The sequence below is a fragment of the Haemaphysalis longicornis genome, unplaced genomic scaffold (assembly GCF_048455015.1).
Source record: "Haemaphysalis longicornis isolate Haplotype H1 unplaced genomic scaffold, Haemaphysalis longicornis Haplotype H1 scaffold_9, whole genome shotgun sequence".
Classification (NCBI taxonomy): Eukaryota; Metazoa; Arthropoda; class Arachnida; order Ixodida; family Ixodidae; genus Haemaphysalis; species Haemaphysalis longicornis.
Window position 1 is genome coordinate 43,809,257 of NW_027526460.1, and position 18,175 is coordinate 43,827,431.

The following is an 18,175-nucleotide window of genomic DNA, read 5'->3' on the forward strand; positions in this document are numbered from 1 at the left end:
AGAGCATGTCGTAAAATTTTTTTTTACTTGTGACCACTCTTGGCCATAGAGGCTCACTTCACAAAATAAAGCGTTACACGTGCGAAGTTCTGCTTTTGGAATAGTATCTTCATGGCAGCTTGCAAGGTGCTCGGGACGTATGAAGATCTGTGCAGTCTTCACTTAGCTCACTGGGCCATTGCAAATGTCATTTAAGTTCTGCAACTTCTCGTACACCTGCAAAGAAAACGAATCGTTCTGGAATTTGTTTGCCCAGTGTGCCAGAACAGTCTTAAATGCCTTCAGACTACTTGCTTACAGGCTCCATAGTTGGCCGCTGTGCTCGTTCGAGCCTTGTACACGTTGCCCCAATCTCGTAGATCTTTTGTGCCAGTCCAGTATCCCACACGCCTGCCGATGAGTCCAAGACTGGTGTGATGTCATCGGAATGGCATTCCTTCAAGTATGTTAACTGAAAAAAAAAAGGCACATGCAGGTTGAACAATAACAGGCTCCTCGTAAAATGAATGCCTAGCAGGTCAAAATTTGGCGAGTGAATTGCTCAACTGTCTTAACCTGCTAGCATATGATGAGCAGTCCTATTTAATCAAAATTAGTTGTTGGGCACAATACCACTTCTATATTGCAGCACAGGCTTGAAAGAATCTGGAACACTGGGCATTCGAGTACACAACACAACTCTATTGCAAATGCAACAGGCCTTCCCCATATGCATTGAGGAGGTTCAAACCACTGATCTCCACCAGAGCTGCTGGATGGCGCTTCGAGCTCTCCGGCGCACGGCCGCCGGAAGTTCGAGCGCTCGTCCCGAAGTCTGGCCGTTCCAGCATAGCGCATGCTACGCATGGGCTGGTTTCGCACGCATTCCGCCAAAAATGCGTGCTTGTTGCGCCGTCAACTGCACAAGCAGACCAGAGAAGTCGTCTGGGAAGATGTTCTACTTGGAAGTATTACAATATTCTGAACGACGTGCGTGATACGCAGCGAAACGCAAATGTCATATCAGTGTCGTTTTTAGGCTGGGGCTCTTGTTACACAGATTCCTTCGCTCTAAGCCGGATTTATACCGGCGTTGGGTGGCAAACTTATACCCTAGTTACACGGCGAAAGTAACCGCAGTTTAACCGTGGTTACTAAACTTTAACCGCGGTTATCGCCAACTGCGGTTTTGGATGTTGCACGCGAAATTGCAAGTTTGGTAACCGCAGTCACTTAATTATGAGCGCAACAAAAATAAATTACCACACTTTTAACTTCACGAAAAAAAAGAGAAGCAGTGTAGACAAAAAGAAATATCGTTAAAGCATTTGCTTCTGACACAAACGCAACGCACTCGTGCGCGGCGAGAAGGGGGGCTTCCCCAACAGCTCGCAACCGGCTTGGTTTGCTTAGGTCTGTTCGGTGTTAGGAACTTTCATCATAGCATCGCGGTAGATATTTGACCACCGCTATCTCTACAACTGCGAATTACAATCCATAGCACAATTTTTCACCGCACTAACATCCATTTTCTCGAATGCGGAAGTTCTTTTCCGCGATCAGATTGATTTCGAAGAGCGGCGATGCGATAAGCTGTTGCTGCCGTGGTCTGGGACTGTTCGGGCCGCAAGCAGTGCCGTGCGGGCAGGTGCGCCGGTGTGTTTACAGGCACGGCCGACGCGCGCGCCGATAGTTTCCGTGTGCTGAAAACGCTTCAAGATTACCTGCTATAACCATTTTTGGCGGACGACGCGCGGAATTTACAAATTTAGCACGGCGTTTGTCGTAGTTGATCGGGCGGATCGGGAAACGAGCCGCTGCTGACGGGAAGTCGCGCTGATTGCGAGAGCAATGCAAAAGAACGTAAGCGCGTCTTGGGGACATCTTTTGGGCACCCGCTATTTGAGAACCTTTGTCTCTTCCGAACGCCAGGTGATTTTTTTTTCGCCTCCGCTGATGCGCCGCCACTTGCGTCCGAACTGAATTGTGCGATTTTGAGCACTGCGGCTGCAGAAAGTGCGGTTAGCGTGACCGAACTGAGGTGCCAAGCTCAGTTTGCGCTAACCATGGTTAGCGACGTAACCGCAGTTTCGTCTGTCGTGTAACGCAGCAAACTGCAGTTTTGTCTAACCGCGGTTTGCTTAACCGTGGTTAACTGTGCCCGTGTAACTAGCTCTCCATCCCCAGGCAGCAGGCTCTGCAGTGACCACTTTACTGACAACTGTTTTGACAGAACGGGCGCATGAACTCGGCTACAGCCTGTCGCCGTGCCCACGTTGTTTTCTTTCTAGCATAAATCCCTAGCATAAATTTCTAGCATAAATCCCGTTAGAGCTGCGTCGTCTCTCAAACCAAGACCCAAGTGACATTTTCGTTCTCCTTTGCAATTAAATTCTGCTTCATATTAACGTCGCATATTTCGGTATAGCATATGTTGCGATGTGAACGCAATGTGTATAGCCAAAATGCAATAAAGTGAGAACAAAATGCCAATATCCGCCAATGGGGACGCTTATCAGAGGTTGAAAAGCATAGCAGACGCCCGACTTCCGTGACGAGCCATTGAACTTCCGGTGGCCGTGCGCGCGCTTGGCCGCGACAGCGGCGAAGCCCCATCCAGCAACTAAGTGGAGATCAGTGGTTCAAACTGCCAGAAGTGGTGCAACATCTCGCACCATGCTTGAACGTCTGCAAAGGTTGTAGTACTTCTGGATATATATTTCATTTTTTTCTTTCTCTGCAAGATATGTTTGCAGATACTTGTGAAAATTGTGAATTTTTCCAAGCGTTGAACAGTAAAACATCTATGGCCTAGCAAGATGATGCCCCTCTAACTCCACAAGATGATGCTACAATTCCAGCACAAATAAACGTGAGCAGGCCACAATTAACTGCATTTTGGTGCCAGGAAATACTAGAGAAAATTTGCCAACGAACTACTTGGCAGTGCAACTTCTGTCTCCTTGATTTATTGGCTTTGCTTTGTAAATACCGCCAAGTAATTCACCCTAAGGCTGCACAGCACTGCAATCCCCAGCCCAGCCAAATGAGAGCATAATGCGTCTGAAAATGAATGAAATTGAGCCCTAAAATGCTGCTTTATTTCAAGACCTTGAGCATCCAATTCCCATGTAATAAATAAGTTCAAAAGCAAACTGAGGGCTCCACATAGCAAGCCACTCAACTGCCTGAGAGAAAATAAATCATTTTCACCATTGGTAAAAAAAATCACGGGCCATTTCAACTAACGTAAAGCCTGGGGAGGGCGAAATGCAGTTTATAAGTGTACTCTTGGCGCCTTGGTGTTTTTGCCAACGGAGATGAAACCGTTGGGGGGGTAGAGGTATGCAGCTCTGCTCTAAAGGCGTGTCTTTGAAGCACGAAGCTCTAGTGGAGGCGTTGAGTGTCTCGACGTTTTTTTAGTATGCATTGCGAAGAGCTCCAGCGCGAGGTGTGAATGAGTTTCCTGGTGTTTTAGTACCGTGACTGCATATGACGACGGTTACGACGACGACAGGAGACGCTAACGGCCCCAGCCCTTACGGGGCTTTTCCCCTGAAAGTCTGCCCAATAATTTTGGAGGCCTGAGGAATTCGGAATTATGCTGGTGCTCATGGAACTACTACGGACACAAGGAGAGAGTCCCAGATCGCAAGGGAATGCTTTCGTCTCGCTCCATCTTATTCGTATCTACTGGCCAGAACTACAGCCCAATGCAAGCCATGGCTATATAATGGGACGTAAAAAGGGAATTTCTCCATGATCTAGTCCTTGGAGCCTCCCCCTCGTGGAGCGATAACCTCTCCACACTTCCATGAGAATCTATTTAAAACCCCTGTCACACGGCAGATCTAATGACATTTACAGCAAATGTCATTCGCTCTAAATGCCATTAATTCGGCGCTACACGAGAATACCGAATGACATTCAAGGCGAATGACATTTACCGGCTAACTGAGGTCTCGGACCTCAGTTAGACCTCAGTTGGCGGCCGAATGAGCAGCCTTGACAGCAGTAGCGCGTCCCTAGACAGAAAAATTCAGTAATAAACCAGAGAATATTATTTCTAAAAACTGTCGGTAAACTTATATTTGCTTCTTTGTGTTGTTTTTCAAATGAAAAAAAAGATAAACAAGTACTAACAAAAAAGAAAATCTCGTCCCCAGTGCGCGCGCTAGCCGAATCCGGATTTTTTGCAGACTTGTCTCGGCTTGAAATGTCTACTGATGCCACTTAAATCGATGGTTTTCTTGTTTTTTTTACTTAAAAAATAATCCTTTGTTACGTTTTTTTTTAAATATTACGTGTAAAAACATTCTAGATGCGCTTGAAATGTAATTTTTGCGGTTTTGCGAGCTCGCTAATCGTCACCGCTATCGAAATCGAATGACATTTGTTTCGCCGTGTAGACCCGCACGGCAGAGCCGAATGTCATTAACAGCTAATGTCATTCACTTTGAATGACATTAGATTTGCCGTGTGACAGGGGTATAACTCCGCACCTTGTGAAAGCACAAAGCTCTATGTTATTACTAACACAAATATGGCGTTAACTTGCACCCATTTGTGCTGACTAACATACAGCACTGTTATGGGTAGTGGAGAGGGGGAAATGAAAATACGAAATGGCTACATGACATTGAGATATAACGAAACCTGGAGAAAGGTTTAGCACCACCAGTGGAAGAACTAGATAGGATGGTGGCCATGGCAAATATAGTTTCACGTTTCTCGTGATGATGATAGTTAAGGTCATCTGGGTGGTTTGGGCAAGCAAATGAGTGATTTCTTGGTTCACTGCAGTGGACAATAGCAGTCTTAGCACACCTATGTGTTGTACCATACACCATAAGTCCACAGGTTAGAAAGAAAAAGTGAAAGGAGAAATGGACCTTGCCGGTCGCATGTTTTCATCTCACTTGACACAAAACAGGCAAAGCTCATAAATTACAACCAGACAGAAGAGAACTGCCAAGTAGGCATCTAAACAGTTCTTATCATTTTTCGCTGCCTTGCCATGAAATGTAGTGGCCAAAATTATTTATTGCTGACTTCAAATCTACATACTATGTCCACATTTTTTATCAATGCATTCAAAAACGTGTTCCGGAAGTCCCTGCTGTCTACTCATCGCACATCACTGCCTCTTGTTACACCAGTGCTGATGCTCATCATGAACAAGTTGTCAAGAAAAACGTGTTCTTTATGTTTAAAAGCTTTATTTACATAATTTGGTTATTAATAACACAAATATGAAAAAGACTAGACACTAGGGCACTCCGTAAAAACGAGAGTAGCACTTTTCTTGCTTTTGGTGAAGCAAACTGTTGTATGATGTAATCAAAGTTAGTTTTTTTCCAGTTTCTGCTCTTCCACACTCACCAGAGCAAGATCAGAAAGTCTGTCCTGACCCAATGTGGCCTGCTAATAGGCAAGTATCAATTTCAGCTTGCTGAAGAACTCTCACAGCCAGCAATGGAAACTGCTATGCTTATTAATACTATCTGAATGGTGACATGAATGGTGACATGAAGGTTGAGAAATACATTGTAATCTCTGTACTGTACGACAAATTGCAGAACTTCTTCAGGTTCACCTCACCTTGTAAGAATACCTGCAATCGAAATATAAGGGCGCAAGTTTTAAGTGCACCCCCACTTTCTGCCCACAGCTGGAATACAAACAAGAACAGATACAATGCATGCAGCATGCATGCACGCAGCGTTGGATATCATCGGTGTTGCCCCTTGGAGTCCTTCATCCTGGCGTACTTGAGCATTCATACATAGGTGCCTGCGCTTCATGAGTTGGAGAGCAGTTTAACTGCTTGAACAGCGACATTGTAACAGAAGAGTAGCGCTGAGGAATACAAAGACTAAGGGAGGGGGGGATCACATACGGGACGCTAGCGCCCAGCGCATCTTTTGGCGTAGCAGCCCGTGTGTGTCACCCTCTCTTAGTACTTGTATTCCTCAGCGCTATTTTGCCACAGTGTCGTACCAACAAGCCAAAACTAGTGCCCTCTTCAACAGCGACTTTTGTGGCTGCGTCGCCCCGCTACGGTGGCATAGCCCCACTACTTATTTTTTTCCCTCCGACACATGTTGGATGGACTCCTGCTAGGCGCCCCTTCCCAAAAGCTGCCGGGGAACTTGTACCCCCACCACCACCCCAGTTACGCCACTGAGCACCACGGAGCTTGCCTGACTGCTGGGAACAATATTTATTCGCACTTGATACCCTTGAATGAAATAAACGACACGGGAAACGAGAAGTGCACGTGCCTTTACACTAAATTACCCACGAGGGAAAACAATTGCGGGTGGTAACAATGCTTAACCCACAAAGTGTAGCAACATCAGCTACATGAAAATTGGTTCGCAACTGCAAAGTGTGAATTGTCTAATGTTTAGTTACACTGGAAATGCATTAGAACCTTAACTCGTACGGAGTGAATACAGTAAAAGCTCGTTAATTCGAACTCGAAGGGTACGATAAAATTGTTCGAAATTAAGTGGAGTTCGAATTAGCCGGCGGGAGCTATAATGAATGGACATCACACCACACTGCACGAGCAGAACACAAAGAAGCCACCTCTGGACCTGTTATCGCAAATTAGGCGCTACTACACGTTTGTTACACACGCCACGCGATAGCAGGCCCAGACCAGCGATCGCGGCACAAAGAAAACCTGCAACGGCATGTGCCGGAGCACTGGCACCGGCGGCGCGGCACCTACTGCGGAAGCGAAATGAGCTGTCGCAGCAGTGTAGCGCGTGTGCCACACGGTTGTTTTTCTGTTTCGTGATTTGCACCTCTAGTAAATTTTGTTTCGTTTGGATTCGCAACACATTGTCATCACTCTGGGCAGACTTCTTCTGCAAGGAGCGATGCAAAACCAGGGGATCCCAGTTCGCATTAACCGTTCTGGATGCCAACGTGTTCGCATTAGTATCGGGAGTTTTCCCCCCATTGAAATGTACAGGGCTGTGCCGGGACCACAGCGTCGGTTCGAATTAACCGTAAGTTCAGATTAACGAGCTTTTACTGTGGTATATTTCTTGTTCGGCATCCTGCCGCGTACACCGTTACTTACAAGGTCTCCTCCCACTGCTGTGAATGGTGGCCTGCCTGTCAACACTTCCATGATGACGACACCAAAGCTGTACGCGTCCATCCGAGGCGAGACAATGCCGAGGTAGGCCTCGGGTGCCATGTAGATGTTTGTCCCAACCACAACCTCTGTTCTGGTCGTGCCGTCTCCAGACGACTCTTTGATCAGGCCGAAATCGCCCAGCTTCGCCGTCCAGTTCTTGTCCAGAAGAACGTTTGCACTGCAAGAAGTCACGCGGATATCGTGGCGCAGTCTGCACACTTGCACGACATTGCACTGCACACCATTCCGCTTGTCAGCAGATTCAGGGCGACAGTACTTTACAGGGAAAGCGTTGCTTTCAACTCTGCTATGCAGACATGCCTGCCTTTTCTAGCATTTACGTACGTATGTATGCTATCTGTATGGAGACAGCATACAACTCAGCCCCAATCAAAAAACTGCTTCATTGGAACAACACTCATGTCGGTTTTACTGTGAACTTCAGTCAAACACTGTATTTCCCGGTCTATAAGTCGCGCTTTTGTGAAGTCGCACCCACCTCAAAACGACAGTTTTTGCGAGAAGCAAAAACCGTTTATAAGTTGCACCGCTGTACAAAACGCACTTAATCAGTTCATTAGAAAGTGCGGCGAAAGTACATAGTTGCGTTAGTCGCCGCCTCTGAATGCATCCCCTGGTAAGCAGTGCTAGACAGGCACCTACCATCCAAAGTCTATACAGAACTAACTTCTCAAAAATGGTTTATTGATGCGCACCGATGACATGTACTTACAGACGGCGTTTAGGCAGAACCATCGAAGCCTTCTTCCACCGACTCGCTAACAAATAATTAATTCATTTAGACCATAGAGCTGTGTCTCTTAACGCGCGCTGATATCACGCAGCACACAGGCATCTTACCGAGCGCGGACCACGAGCGGCCGCCACGTACCGAATGTATTCCATAAAATAAGTCGCACCGGTGGGTAAGACGCACCAACAAAAATTTCAGAAAAAAAACTGCAACTTAGGTATACAACAGAAAATGTGTTGAGCTGTGTATTGAGAAAAATGTGGAAAAGGGTAGCAGCTCTACAGCTACTTTCACGCACATAACGTGTGACATGACGGGTCGAACTTATGCGATCTGCTGATGGTAACTAAATTAACTGATTGATGACGCAGTTTTCCAAAATTGCCACTGGAAGTTCGAAAAAAGAAAATGGTAATTTTCTGGCAATCGGGTGATCCCAAACAGTTAACTAGTGTAAGGAAAATCATTGTAAATGGGACGCTACGAGTGGCTTTATTACCAAACAGCTAAAGTAAACTAGTGTAAGGGAAACCACCATAAATGGGACGCCACGGTTCATGAGCTGTGGTAATACTGTGCCATCTTCTGAGTGACTCTAACAACACCTGGAAGCATTTGAAGTAGGAAGTATCACGAAAAAATCGCATCTTGCCATTGTTTCACTCAAGTGAGCTGAAGCTGACTTCAAGTCAACAATAAAAAGCACTTCACAGCTTTTAACCCTTTCTGGTCCGTTGTCGGGCCCTGCCTGAAAATGACCATAGCGGTCCGTTGTGGGTTTCTGCCCGACTTTGGTGTTCAAGGTTAAATTTCGCAGTATTTTCACTGCGATGCGCTCACACTCTGCATATATGATACACCATCTCTTGAGGGATAAGTGAACTTTGTTTGTTGAAGTTTACTTCTTTTTGCACAAGGGTGCAGCACAATGTTCAGCACGGGCTTTCTGGATCCCAGAGCGTTTTCACGTGTGCGCTGTTCGCTGAGAAGCATGGCTGCTTTCTCATCACGTGCGTTTTACGGTGGTGCACTTTGCGAAAGCGATGATGACTTCATTGAGGTATAGAATTACGTGCCTCCATCAGATGTGCTGCTAATCATGACAGAAAAACAAAAGGAGGCAGGAGGGAAACTGTTTTTCTGCAAAGCCTGCAGCAAAAACACTCGCCTGCACCCAGGAGATAGCCTCAAGCAGTTTCACACGCTGCTCAAATATCGTAAAGGAGTTGCAATCAGAATGAAAGAGAAAAAATAAATATCCTGCAAATTTTCTTGCACAGTTTGGGTTTTACTTCACGGTGCCAGAAATTGGCGAAACAGTTTCGGACCAGGACGGTTGGAAAGTTGGTAAATGTTTCGGAAGAGAAAGGGGTTAATGTCCAAAGCAAGAACAAAGTTTATAGCTACGCTGTTACATGGCATAGTGTTACTACACACTGAACGCTTTAGTATGGTTGCTTAGGTTTTACCAGGGACTCCAAAAATTCCAGTTTTTTACCAAGTAAGTGTACTGACAGCCCACTTTTGGCCGCTACCCAAAGTATGTCGAGGGGGTTTTGCCGTGTCGTATACATAGTGGGGCAGCAAGAGGGTAATTTGAAATCTGCCCTTTTAAGCACTAATTTTAGAATGGCTGCAGCAACGTTTGATATCAAACAAAATTGTAACAAGGTCAGAGCTCCCCAATCTTTCGAATAAAAAAAATTGTACGTCGTCTTCATGGTTCCTTTAATGAGTATAGTTACAGTCACAAAAACAAACGCACAAAAAAGTTTCTTATCTACGCTAAGCAATGAGTGTCAAAATGCTTTTCATTGCCTACGCCCAACAATGTGCCCTTAGTGTAGTGGTGCATACTGGGAAAAGACACATTCATTTAAAAGATAGATGGTGGTTCATATTTTGAAGTCTATTCAATGCAAAAAAAGAAAACAACAACAACAACAACAAACAGCCATGCGAGTGAAAATGGTTAATACTCCAATTACCTTTTAACGTCCCTGTGGATCAGGCATGGAGTGCGGGTGTGCAGAAAGTGAAGTGCAGCAGCAACTTCTGTCAGTATGGTTATGCGCCTTTTCCAGTACATTGGGCAGTTCTGCAAGCGACATCACTCTGTCATGCAGCCTGGCATTTGCCACTGATGCCGACCTACCTCGTTTGCAAGGCACGACTGCAGGCATCCCAACTCCATGAATTCGTACACTATGCAGTTGGCAGTTGTATCGCATGCTATGCCAATTAGAGGCAGCAAGTTTTGGTGGGGGTACCTGGGAAGGAAGTGTTGCACCAGTCATGCATGCTCACATTCCATCAACGCAAAAACGACCCTTCCCGCATACTCACCGCTGTAGAGTTCTTACTTCCGCGAGAAACTGCTTCGGGAAGGGCTCTTTCAGGCGCTTCACAGCAACGAATGTTCCGTTCGGTAACGTGCCTCGATACACAACTCCGAAGGCTCCTTCTCCAACCTTGTTGCCTCCCTCAGAGAGCGGCACGTTGCAGAAGTTGCCAGTCGCACGTTCAAGGTAGTCGTACCCGAACCTTGGAGTCTCGTTGAGCAAAGGATCTGCAACTTCACCTAAGACAAAAATTGTGAATAGCATAAGCCGTCTGCCTGCGACAACTGACCGTCTTACTTACTGCTGCAATCTCCAGAAGGCAGGGAAGGCAGAGATTCATCTGTAAGAAGATCCTCATCGACGGCGTCATCATCTTCTGGCACCTCTGGAAGTCCCAAATGAAAAATTGATTTGCGGGTATGATGAAAAATAAAGCATGCGAATCTGTTGTATAGCTTACGCTTAAAAACAACTCTTTCGACGATGGAAGCCGCTCGGTGCAGTTCTGCCTGTTTCAGCAAGTGAACCAAATCTAATATCGTTGGTCTATTGCGTCCCGTTGTGCTCCAAGTCTTCAGTACTTCGTCGCTCCGGCTCCCTCGTGTGTAATTTTCAAGCACTCTAGAAGGTGGCGCATGGTGTCAACAGGATAGTTATGGATAGTAGGTTAGTTAGAACAGCTGGTGTCAACGGGATAGTTACCTCGCGTGATCAGCGTTGAAAAGCATTTTTGCAGGGTGATCAGGGTGTGTGACGAGATGCAGAATCTTCCTCCAGCCATCTCCTGCGTCCAAGACACTTGTCAGCCGCAGACGCGCGTGGTCAGGTAAGAATCGCAGCTCGGTGCTTGGGGTGACATCGCCCGATGGATCACAGAAATCGTTTGCAACTTCTTGCAGCAACATGACGTCCTCTCAACGTTCCCGTTGCATCCGCAGGGAAACCGTTGACGCAGCGAGTTTACGCGCAGAATGTCGTTCGCAACTCCTGCGACGTTTTTAAACTAACCCAAGCGTGCACACACCCGGAGAAAGTTTGCAAGATCGCATTTAAAACACACGCACTCACTGCGCGCCGTACAGCCAACGCCTGCTTCAGCAGTGCTAGAGCACCTAGAGCGCTGAAGTCAGAAGTGTACTTTCGCAACTTTTTTGTTTGAGTTGCAATGCCTGGTACAAAGTGTACTGTTTTAGGACCCTCTAGCCACAGAACAACGACTCCAGCACAGGATACGGAGGAATTTGCAGCCCAGTGGAAAATCGAAGCCCACTAGTTTCCTAACATGCAAGTCTTTTTTTGTACTTCCCAACGAGGAAAACAAGACGTCGCGACGGCGCTGGCAGCGCTAGTTTGCACGTGGCGTGCGAGCAATTTTTTTACAGTTCGCACGCCACGTGAGAACAATTTTTAGTGTTCATTCGCACGCTCTTGCGGCGCCCTTCCGGCTCGTCTAGCTCTTCGCCTGTGGTACAGGGAACTAGAAGGTTCTATTTTACTGTACGTGTGGACACGTCGGTTAATAAGTAGAGTAGTTAAGATATTAATTTACTACGAAGGTGATCTTGAAGGTTACCTTGAAGATGAGAGTGAAGTGTAATTTAAAGTAGATGCTTTTTCGATTGCCTCAGTTGGGCTTGCGGGTGCCTGCAAGCTTATGAATTCGGTTAGATTACGCCACTGGGAAATAGTTTGTGACATAAAAAATTTTGAGAAAGCTTAATTTTTGTTGGGCAGGTGAGATATAAAAAAACTTTAAATGTCCAGTGTACAGTACTTTAGACATTGTATCGTGTCCCTATGTCCATGGCCCTCGCTCATTTAACAGTCCTAAATTTAAGCGACTCCGGAGTAGCCCCTTACTCGGCCAGCAGCGCGATCGACGCCCACAGAAAGAAATTTTTCTGACGTGTCGAATTATTTTACTTCGGAGCTATTACAGACTATCTCCCCCGTTTTTTGGTGTGTTTGTTTGAGTCCGTAGAGCGAGAAAAGCAGCTTCCTCCTCACTTCGGTCATCTGTTCGCCTCCAGCGCTTTGTACGTGGCCCCTACAAAAATGTTTTCCTCGCAATGCATTTGTGTTTACTAGTGGAGCCAACTTTAGGATATCGTCGTAGCTGGCTTTCCCTCACAGTTTGGGGCACACCTAGACTTCGAATAGGCTTCGAAGCCCCCCTATATAAAATCCTGGCTACGCCACTGGTTTTAGAAATCGCAGCGACACTATTTCAGGCCGGCTAGTTGGTGAATAATTGTGACTTGTCGGCATAAAGCTGCAGAAATTCATTGTCTAATAATGCGTAGAATTCTACCGCTTGTCTAGAGTGGTAGTTCTTTACAGCCAAATATGGGTACGAGTAGAGAAAGACGTTAGATAATTTTATTTTTCCGAAGTTTTATTGCCTTGTTTCTTTACCAATGATGTAAATTTATACAATTATAGACATAAAGTGCCTTCATCATTGTTTTTTTTTTCGAATATGTAAGGCATACTACAGAGTTCGTTCGTTTACGCTATTTTTTATTCGTATTTCTAGCGTACTTTTATGGGCTTTTTTTCTTTATTCTTCGGTTTTGGGGAGAGATGTATAAGATTCACGTTTTGATTTTTTTTTTCGTGTCATTTTTGTTAAAATTTTACTTTTTTACTTTTCTTATTTTTGGGGTTTTCCAAAATTTTGTCCGACCAAGTATCTCCATTTATGCTATTATAACGATTAAAGATGAAACTTTGGCGAAATCTGCATTTTTGTAGAACTTCAGGGCGTTACGAACTCGGGTACTCGGCAAAGAATGCTACGCATTAGAGTAAAAATAAAACGGTACTCAAGCAATACGAAGGGAAGAAACGGACGTCGATGAAGTTGCCAGCCCACGCACTGACGGATAATCGTGCCAGCGAGAAGTATGTCAAGACGCGCCGTGACTGGGCGGTTTGAAGGGGGAGGGGGCGGCCCTTAATTCTCAAATAGTAGTGCTAAACGAATAGCGGGTGTCACATATCACTCTCCGCTGTCCCCTTCTATTCCCCTCAGTCGGTCCTTCTAAGCTCGAGCGGTTTATTGCAGATACGGATGAGGTCGCGGCTAAAGGAGCTAGGTGCACACAAAAGCATCCTTGGACGCACTATTTCGTGCGCAGTAACCGAACCACAACTTTACTGAATCGCAAAAATTGCCATGGAGGAATAACCAGCATCTAAGCTTCTTAAAATGTTGATCACTCCACTTTCTATAGGGGCCCACCTATAGTGAACTAGAATGATCTAGTGGCGCGAACGGCGAGGAAGGGGCGTGCTCTTCTGTGTAGAAAACACCAGGTGGCGCTGCTGCGCCATCTTCGAAAGGCGCCGCCGCGGCAGGCTGTCGCTGTTCCGATGTTGGGTAGTAATTAACCCTTAAAAAAAAATGCTACTCCCGTCTGGCATTTCCGTACCTTGCTAGGAACGTTTTGTTGCAAATATGCCCGTTTGAGCTGTAGGGAAACGGCTATAAATCGAGTTGTTTGGTGTCGTCTGCTACCTGCGCAGACGATCGATGCGAGCGTACGCGTTCGATGTGCTGCCGGCGGACAACTGCTATGTTTAATTCTTTACGAATGGATTTACTTTTTATATTTACTGTAATAAAGTCCCGGCATGAACCTACTTGTGAATTTCACTCTACAAAAGCAAATTATACCCAGTATTCACGCGTCCAGTAGCACCCGGCTGATTTTCTCAGCAGCAAAGTTTGCAATAAACAAATTACCTTCAGAGGAAACTTTCCCCAGGCACTTAGTGCTGAAGGCAGCGTCTCCAAATGTGTCGTTTGAGATCGCAGCTTCTGTGTTAGCACGTGTAATACATCACTAAACCTCCTAGTCGTCATGGCCCCTTTGCAGGCCGAACTGCTGTCAGCTTCTTGCAGCACACTGTTCGCAACAGCTAGGGAATATATGTCACCGCTTCCGCATAACACACCACGAAAAGAATGTTTGCGACGACACTTTGTCGTCATGTGGATAGAAGAGCACAGATTTCTCGTGAAAATGTCTAGCTTTTTTTTTTTTTTTTTCGTATCGATGTCGTATAGCGAAACGAACGTTTCGATCGTCGGCACAATTTAGCCGGCACCAGAGCTTTGAAGGAAGCTTGACTTCTTGAAGATGGCTCATTGTGAAAGCATCATTCCACAGAACTTGCGACTTCATTTGATGAGCACTGCGGAGAGAGAGCCTCGTGTTGTGGCTGGTGCACCTCATCTTTTTCGGCTCTTCAGCTTGCTTGCTGGCTGCCGAAACTGAAACTCTTGTCCGCCTTTTCCTTTGCGGCTTCCGCGTGCATGCTCCGCGCAGAATTCGAAGCACAGTCAGGCAGGATGGTAGGTACAGCACCTGGAGCCAGTGACAGCTTCCCGCGTACAAGTCGCACTTTACAGCCGTTTATTACGTGGATGTAATCACGCAATAAGCACTCGGGCTCAAAGTGGCGCTCACCAACGGCTGAAGATATGGTCAAGAGTTTGTCCAGTCTTCCCAAATTTTGTCCCCACTTTTTGCACAGTTCATCGTCCAAAGGAGCGGCGAACAAAGACGCCTTGGGAGCACCTGCAGGGTAACCACTGTGACAACCCGGAGCAAAGCAATAGGTGTCCGTCCTTCGTTTTGACATCGCGTACCCGGCCTGGCCAACCTCTATTCGACAGCACTCGCAATAACTATATTCCTGACGATTGTATACCTCTTGCTTCTGTGGAACATCACGGAAACGTAAAACACGCAGAAAATGAAAGGCCGGCCTCAGCCATAAACAGACGGAGAGTTTGTCCGACCGCGCGCCGCCAACGTATCGCACATCCGCTCGTATCGTCTGCGCCGCTAGCAGACGATTTGTTTGTAGCCGTTGCCCGATGGCTCAAACGGGTCTGATAAGCAACAAAACGTTCTTAGAAAAGTACAGGGACAACAAAAGTGAGCATCTTTCTTCCATAAAGGTTAATTACTGTACCACAGTAAAAAACGGCAGCGGCAATAGCTGGCGAGCGCCCCAAGGAACGGCCCGTGCAACCGCGGTACCGTTTTCGAAGAAGGCGCAGTGGCGCCCCTGGCGGCGGTAGACGCGCTTTGCTTCAGCCCGAACGCTGCAAAGCGCTCCCGTTCGCGCCACTGGATCAAGACATTCTAGTTCACTGTAGGCCCACCTATGAAAACATCGCAAGCGGTAACAAGAGCCTAGCGCTATCGGACAACTTCAATAAAAACCATTGACTGAAATCACTAATAATTAGACACATTTTTTTTCTATTTATATGCATGCAGGTCTAATGCTTACACTTTCAAATAAATTTTTTTATAATCCAGTGCGCAAGGCGCATCTCAATTGTGTAAATCTCGAAAAGGGTAATAACTGCGGAGGGCAGGGGCGTAGCCAGGAGTTTTGTTCGGGGGGGGCTAAGGTTGGTCTCCGCCCCGCCCTCCCCCCCCCCCCCTTCTCCCCTCCCCCCGAAGAAAAAAAAGCGCGGTAGTTTGCAAGCGCCCTTAAAGGCTATGAAGATAAAATACATGTTTGGTTTATTAAAAAGTAGGCCTTGTCCCGATAACAATGATACCAGTTTTATCGGTAACTTCAAGGGAATAATCGATATATTAAATTAAACGTTTGAAGCAATGGCGAATCGCCGCCTACTTTCCGGCGGCGATTTCACTATGACAGTTCAGGAACTTGTTTGTATGATTGGCGCCTAACGACTTAAGTCACCGCCAAGGAACATGATTGCGCGATTGTAGAGAGGCTTCCATTGATCTTATCATTTGAATTCTAACGTGCACTTAACACACTCATAACTACGTTTTAGTGTTAGCCTATATATATACCACTCCTGCCGATATCACTTCTCTGCAGCGCTAAATTTGAAAATTTTTGACATTTGTTGCATTTCTTCGGTTGAAAAAACACCTGTGATTGGAATGGAGCTGTGCGAGTTACCAAAGGCTAGTTGCTATTCAATTGAACAAGGTTGTATTTTGTCTTTAAAAGGCCCTTTAAGGTTCTCTCATACTATTGGTGTTGATTATGATTGTATTTGTGCCAGCTGAAGTTGTAAACTGGGCGGAAATCCGCAGACCGCGTAATACAAATATCTGCCCGTGATACGGGACGCACATTGCACGCACGGGAACCTTGTGCAGGCATTGCATTAAAGGGCCATAGTTTCATGCAATTACTTGCTTTATTTCAACGTATGGAGTATGATGAGTGTGACATCCGCAATAAAATGACGAAGGCCGTAAGAATTAGATTTTTTTATTTAGTTAATCTTGTTCAAAATGCAAAATAAGATGTTTTGCATTCAACGCCCGTACAGTAGCGGCCAGTGCAAGGCAAATGGAGCTCATTCTGTGCAGTATACATCGAATCTATGCACTTGCGTTATGTGTAGCACAGGTCTTATCTTTAAAAAACGAGAGGCTACGAATTATGCATACAAGAAGCGTTATATCTCTAGCAATAATTTTAACAAATATCAACCCTAAACACACAGACATCACGCGCAATAACAGCGAAAATTACACGAACATGGCAGGATTAGTCCACACGCAAAGCGGAATAATTCAGCCATCGGTATTTGTTAAGTCATGCCTGTTTAAATTTGCGCTTCTGTTTTGAGTCTCAACGCAGTCCATTTCGTAGCTTCTATCAGGTCTCCGGGCGGACATGAGAAGCTTGTGCTTTGTAACATAATGAATCTGGTTTACATTTCGGCACAGACCAAATGTAGTCTGCTGTAATGAGCTTGGTGTTCTCAAATAGTTGCATTATTACCTGTCAAATTTTCAATGCTTCGTGCATAAATGCCCTATAGCCTGCCTGAAGGCGTGTACTATCCAGTAACTTTTCTGGAGCAGCCACTCCATTTAGTTACCACTACTAGATGAGGTAGAGCAAGTCACTGCAAAGTTCACCATTCGATGCTGCATCGAACTTTATATTTAGCAAGAAAAAACAATAACGCAAACACGACGACGTCTGACCATACTCTTGCGGTTAGGCATGTTCTGTGCAAGCTGAGCCCAATATTCCTGCGTTTTGAATTATGTCGTGAGATCTGAGGAAAGAGTTATAATGCGGTCCTACCATTTTGGTTTCAAACTTTAATGAAAGGACATACTTTTTTAGCTGACGCGTGCGCTGCCATTTTTCAGCCGAGTACAAACTGCCGTTTTTAAAGCTAAACGATAAAAAAATATCAGTACATGAGCATGGGCGGCTCTGGAATGTATAGGGCGCACAGGAGTTTTGTAGTTTTCGTTAGAGACGCGGGAAATGAAAATTATGTTGGGAATCTTCTTGGTCCACCAGAAAATGAAGGATGGGGCAGCTGTGCAGAGCCAGCATGACCTTCGCGCATGGTGCGATGCCCGAAACAAGTCAGCATTTTGTTTCCCGGAGTGCACCAAGAAAACATGCGTAGTGGCATGGCCCCGCATACAGAAAGACCAAAGTCTACCATGCTTAGCATGAAGCGGACAGTAATGACACAGTTAAACTATTTCCTTGGTTGAAAGCGACCGTGATGTTGAAACTGAAGCATGGTTTTAGGCTACGGCAGGATAGATTGGCTAAAAATTGCAAAGTTGTTTACCGTGATAATTCCTCGGTCATTTTGGTTACTTAAGAAATGCTGACGATTGCTCAAAATGTCCTTCATGCAACATTTTAGAATGTATACGTAGCAGTTGTGGATTCAGGAAGAAAGACAACAGCGCGCACACGTATGTGGGGGGCGAGGGGGGGGGGGGGAAAGAGGGGAGGAGGAGGGCGGAGGTATGCTGGTGTTCTTGAGAGGGCCTGCGGTCTGTAGCCCGTTTATTTAATTAGGAAATTCTGTTGCCTTGCATGACCGATTGAGCCTTGAAAGAACGATACTCCTGCGTCCACAGAACTTCAAAGAAGGCCAGGAAGAGT

General features: G+C 45.9%; 1 protein-coding gene across 2 annotated transcripts; it reads right to left on the minus strand.

The window, feature by feature from the left end:
• Window positions 1-13: 13 nt before the first annotated feature.
• Window positions 14-11,562, minus strand: LOC144152267 (interleukin-1 receptor-associated kinase 4-like). 2 transcript variants are annotated; one of them, XM_077683498.1, is made up of 9 exons: window positions 10,934-11,557; window positions 10,692-10,852; window positions 10,533-10,616; window positions 10,236-10,470; window positions 10,045-10,159; window positions 9,878-9,987; window positions 7,076-7,313; window positions 299-451; window positions 14-216 (listed from the first exon to the last, which is right to left on the minus strand). In XM_077683498.1, the coding sequence occupies exons 1-9, from the start codon at window positions 11,134-11,136 to the stop codon at window positions 163-165; spliced, it is 1,353 nt and encodes a 450-aa protein (XP_077539624.1). In that variant the 5' UTR covers window positions 11,137-11,557; the 3' UTR covers window positions 14-162. The 2 variants fall into 2 exon arrangements, with proteins under 2 accessions (XP_077539624.1, XP_077539625.1); XM_077683499.1 differs by lacking the exons at window positions 9,878-9,987; window positions 10,045-10,159 and having other exon boundaries at window positions 10,934-11,562.
• Between the last annotated feature and the right edge of the window lie 6,613 nt (window positions 11,563-18,175).

Bases quoted from the DNA above. Each gene is read 5' to 3' on its own strand.
- LOC144152267 (XM_077683498.1), bottom strand. From the start codon at position 11,136: ATGTTGCTGCAAGAAGTTGCAAACGATTTCTGTGATCCATCGGGCGAT. The intron at 9,988-10,044 runs GTAGGTCGGCAT...TGTCGCTTGCAG, and splicing joins AGTCGTGCCTTGCAAACGAG to AACTGCCCAATGTACTGGAA. The intron at 452-7,075 runs GTAAGTAACGGT...TTTTTTTTTCAG, and splicing joins CAGCAGTGGGAGGAGACCTT to TTAACATACTTGAAGGAATG.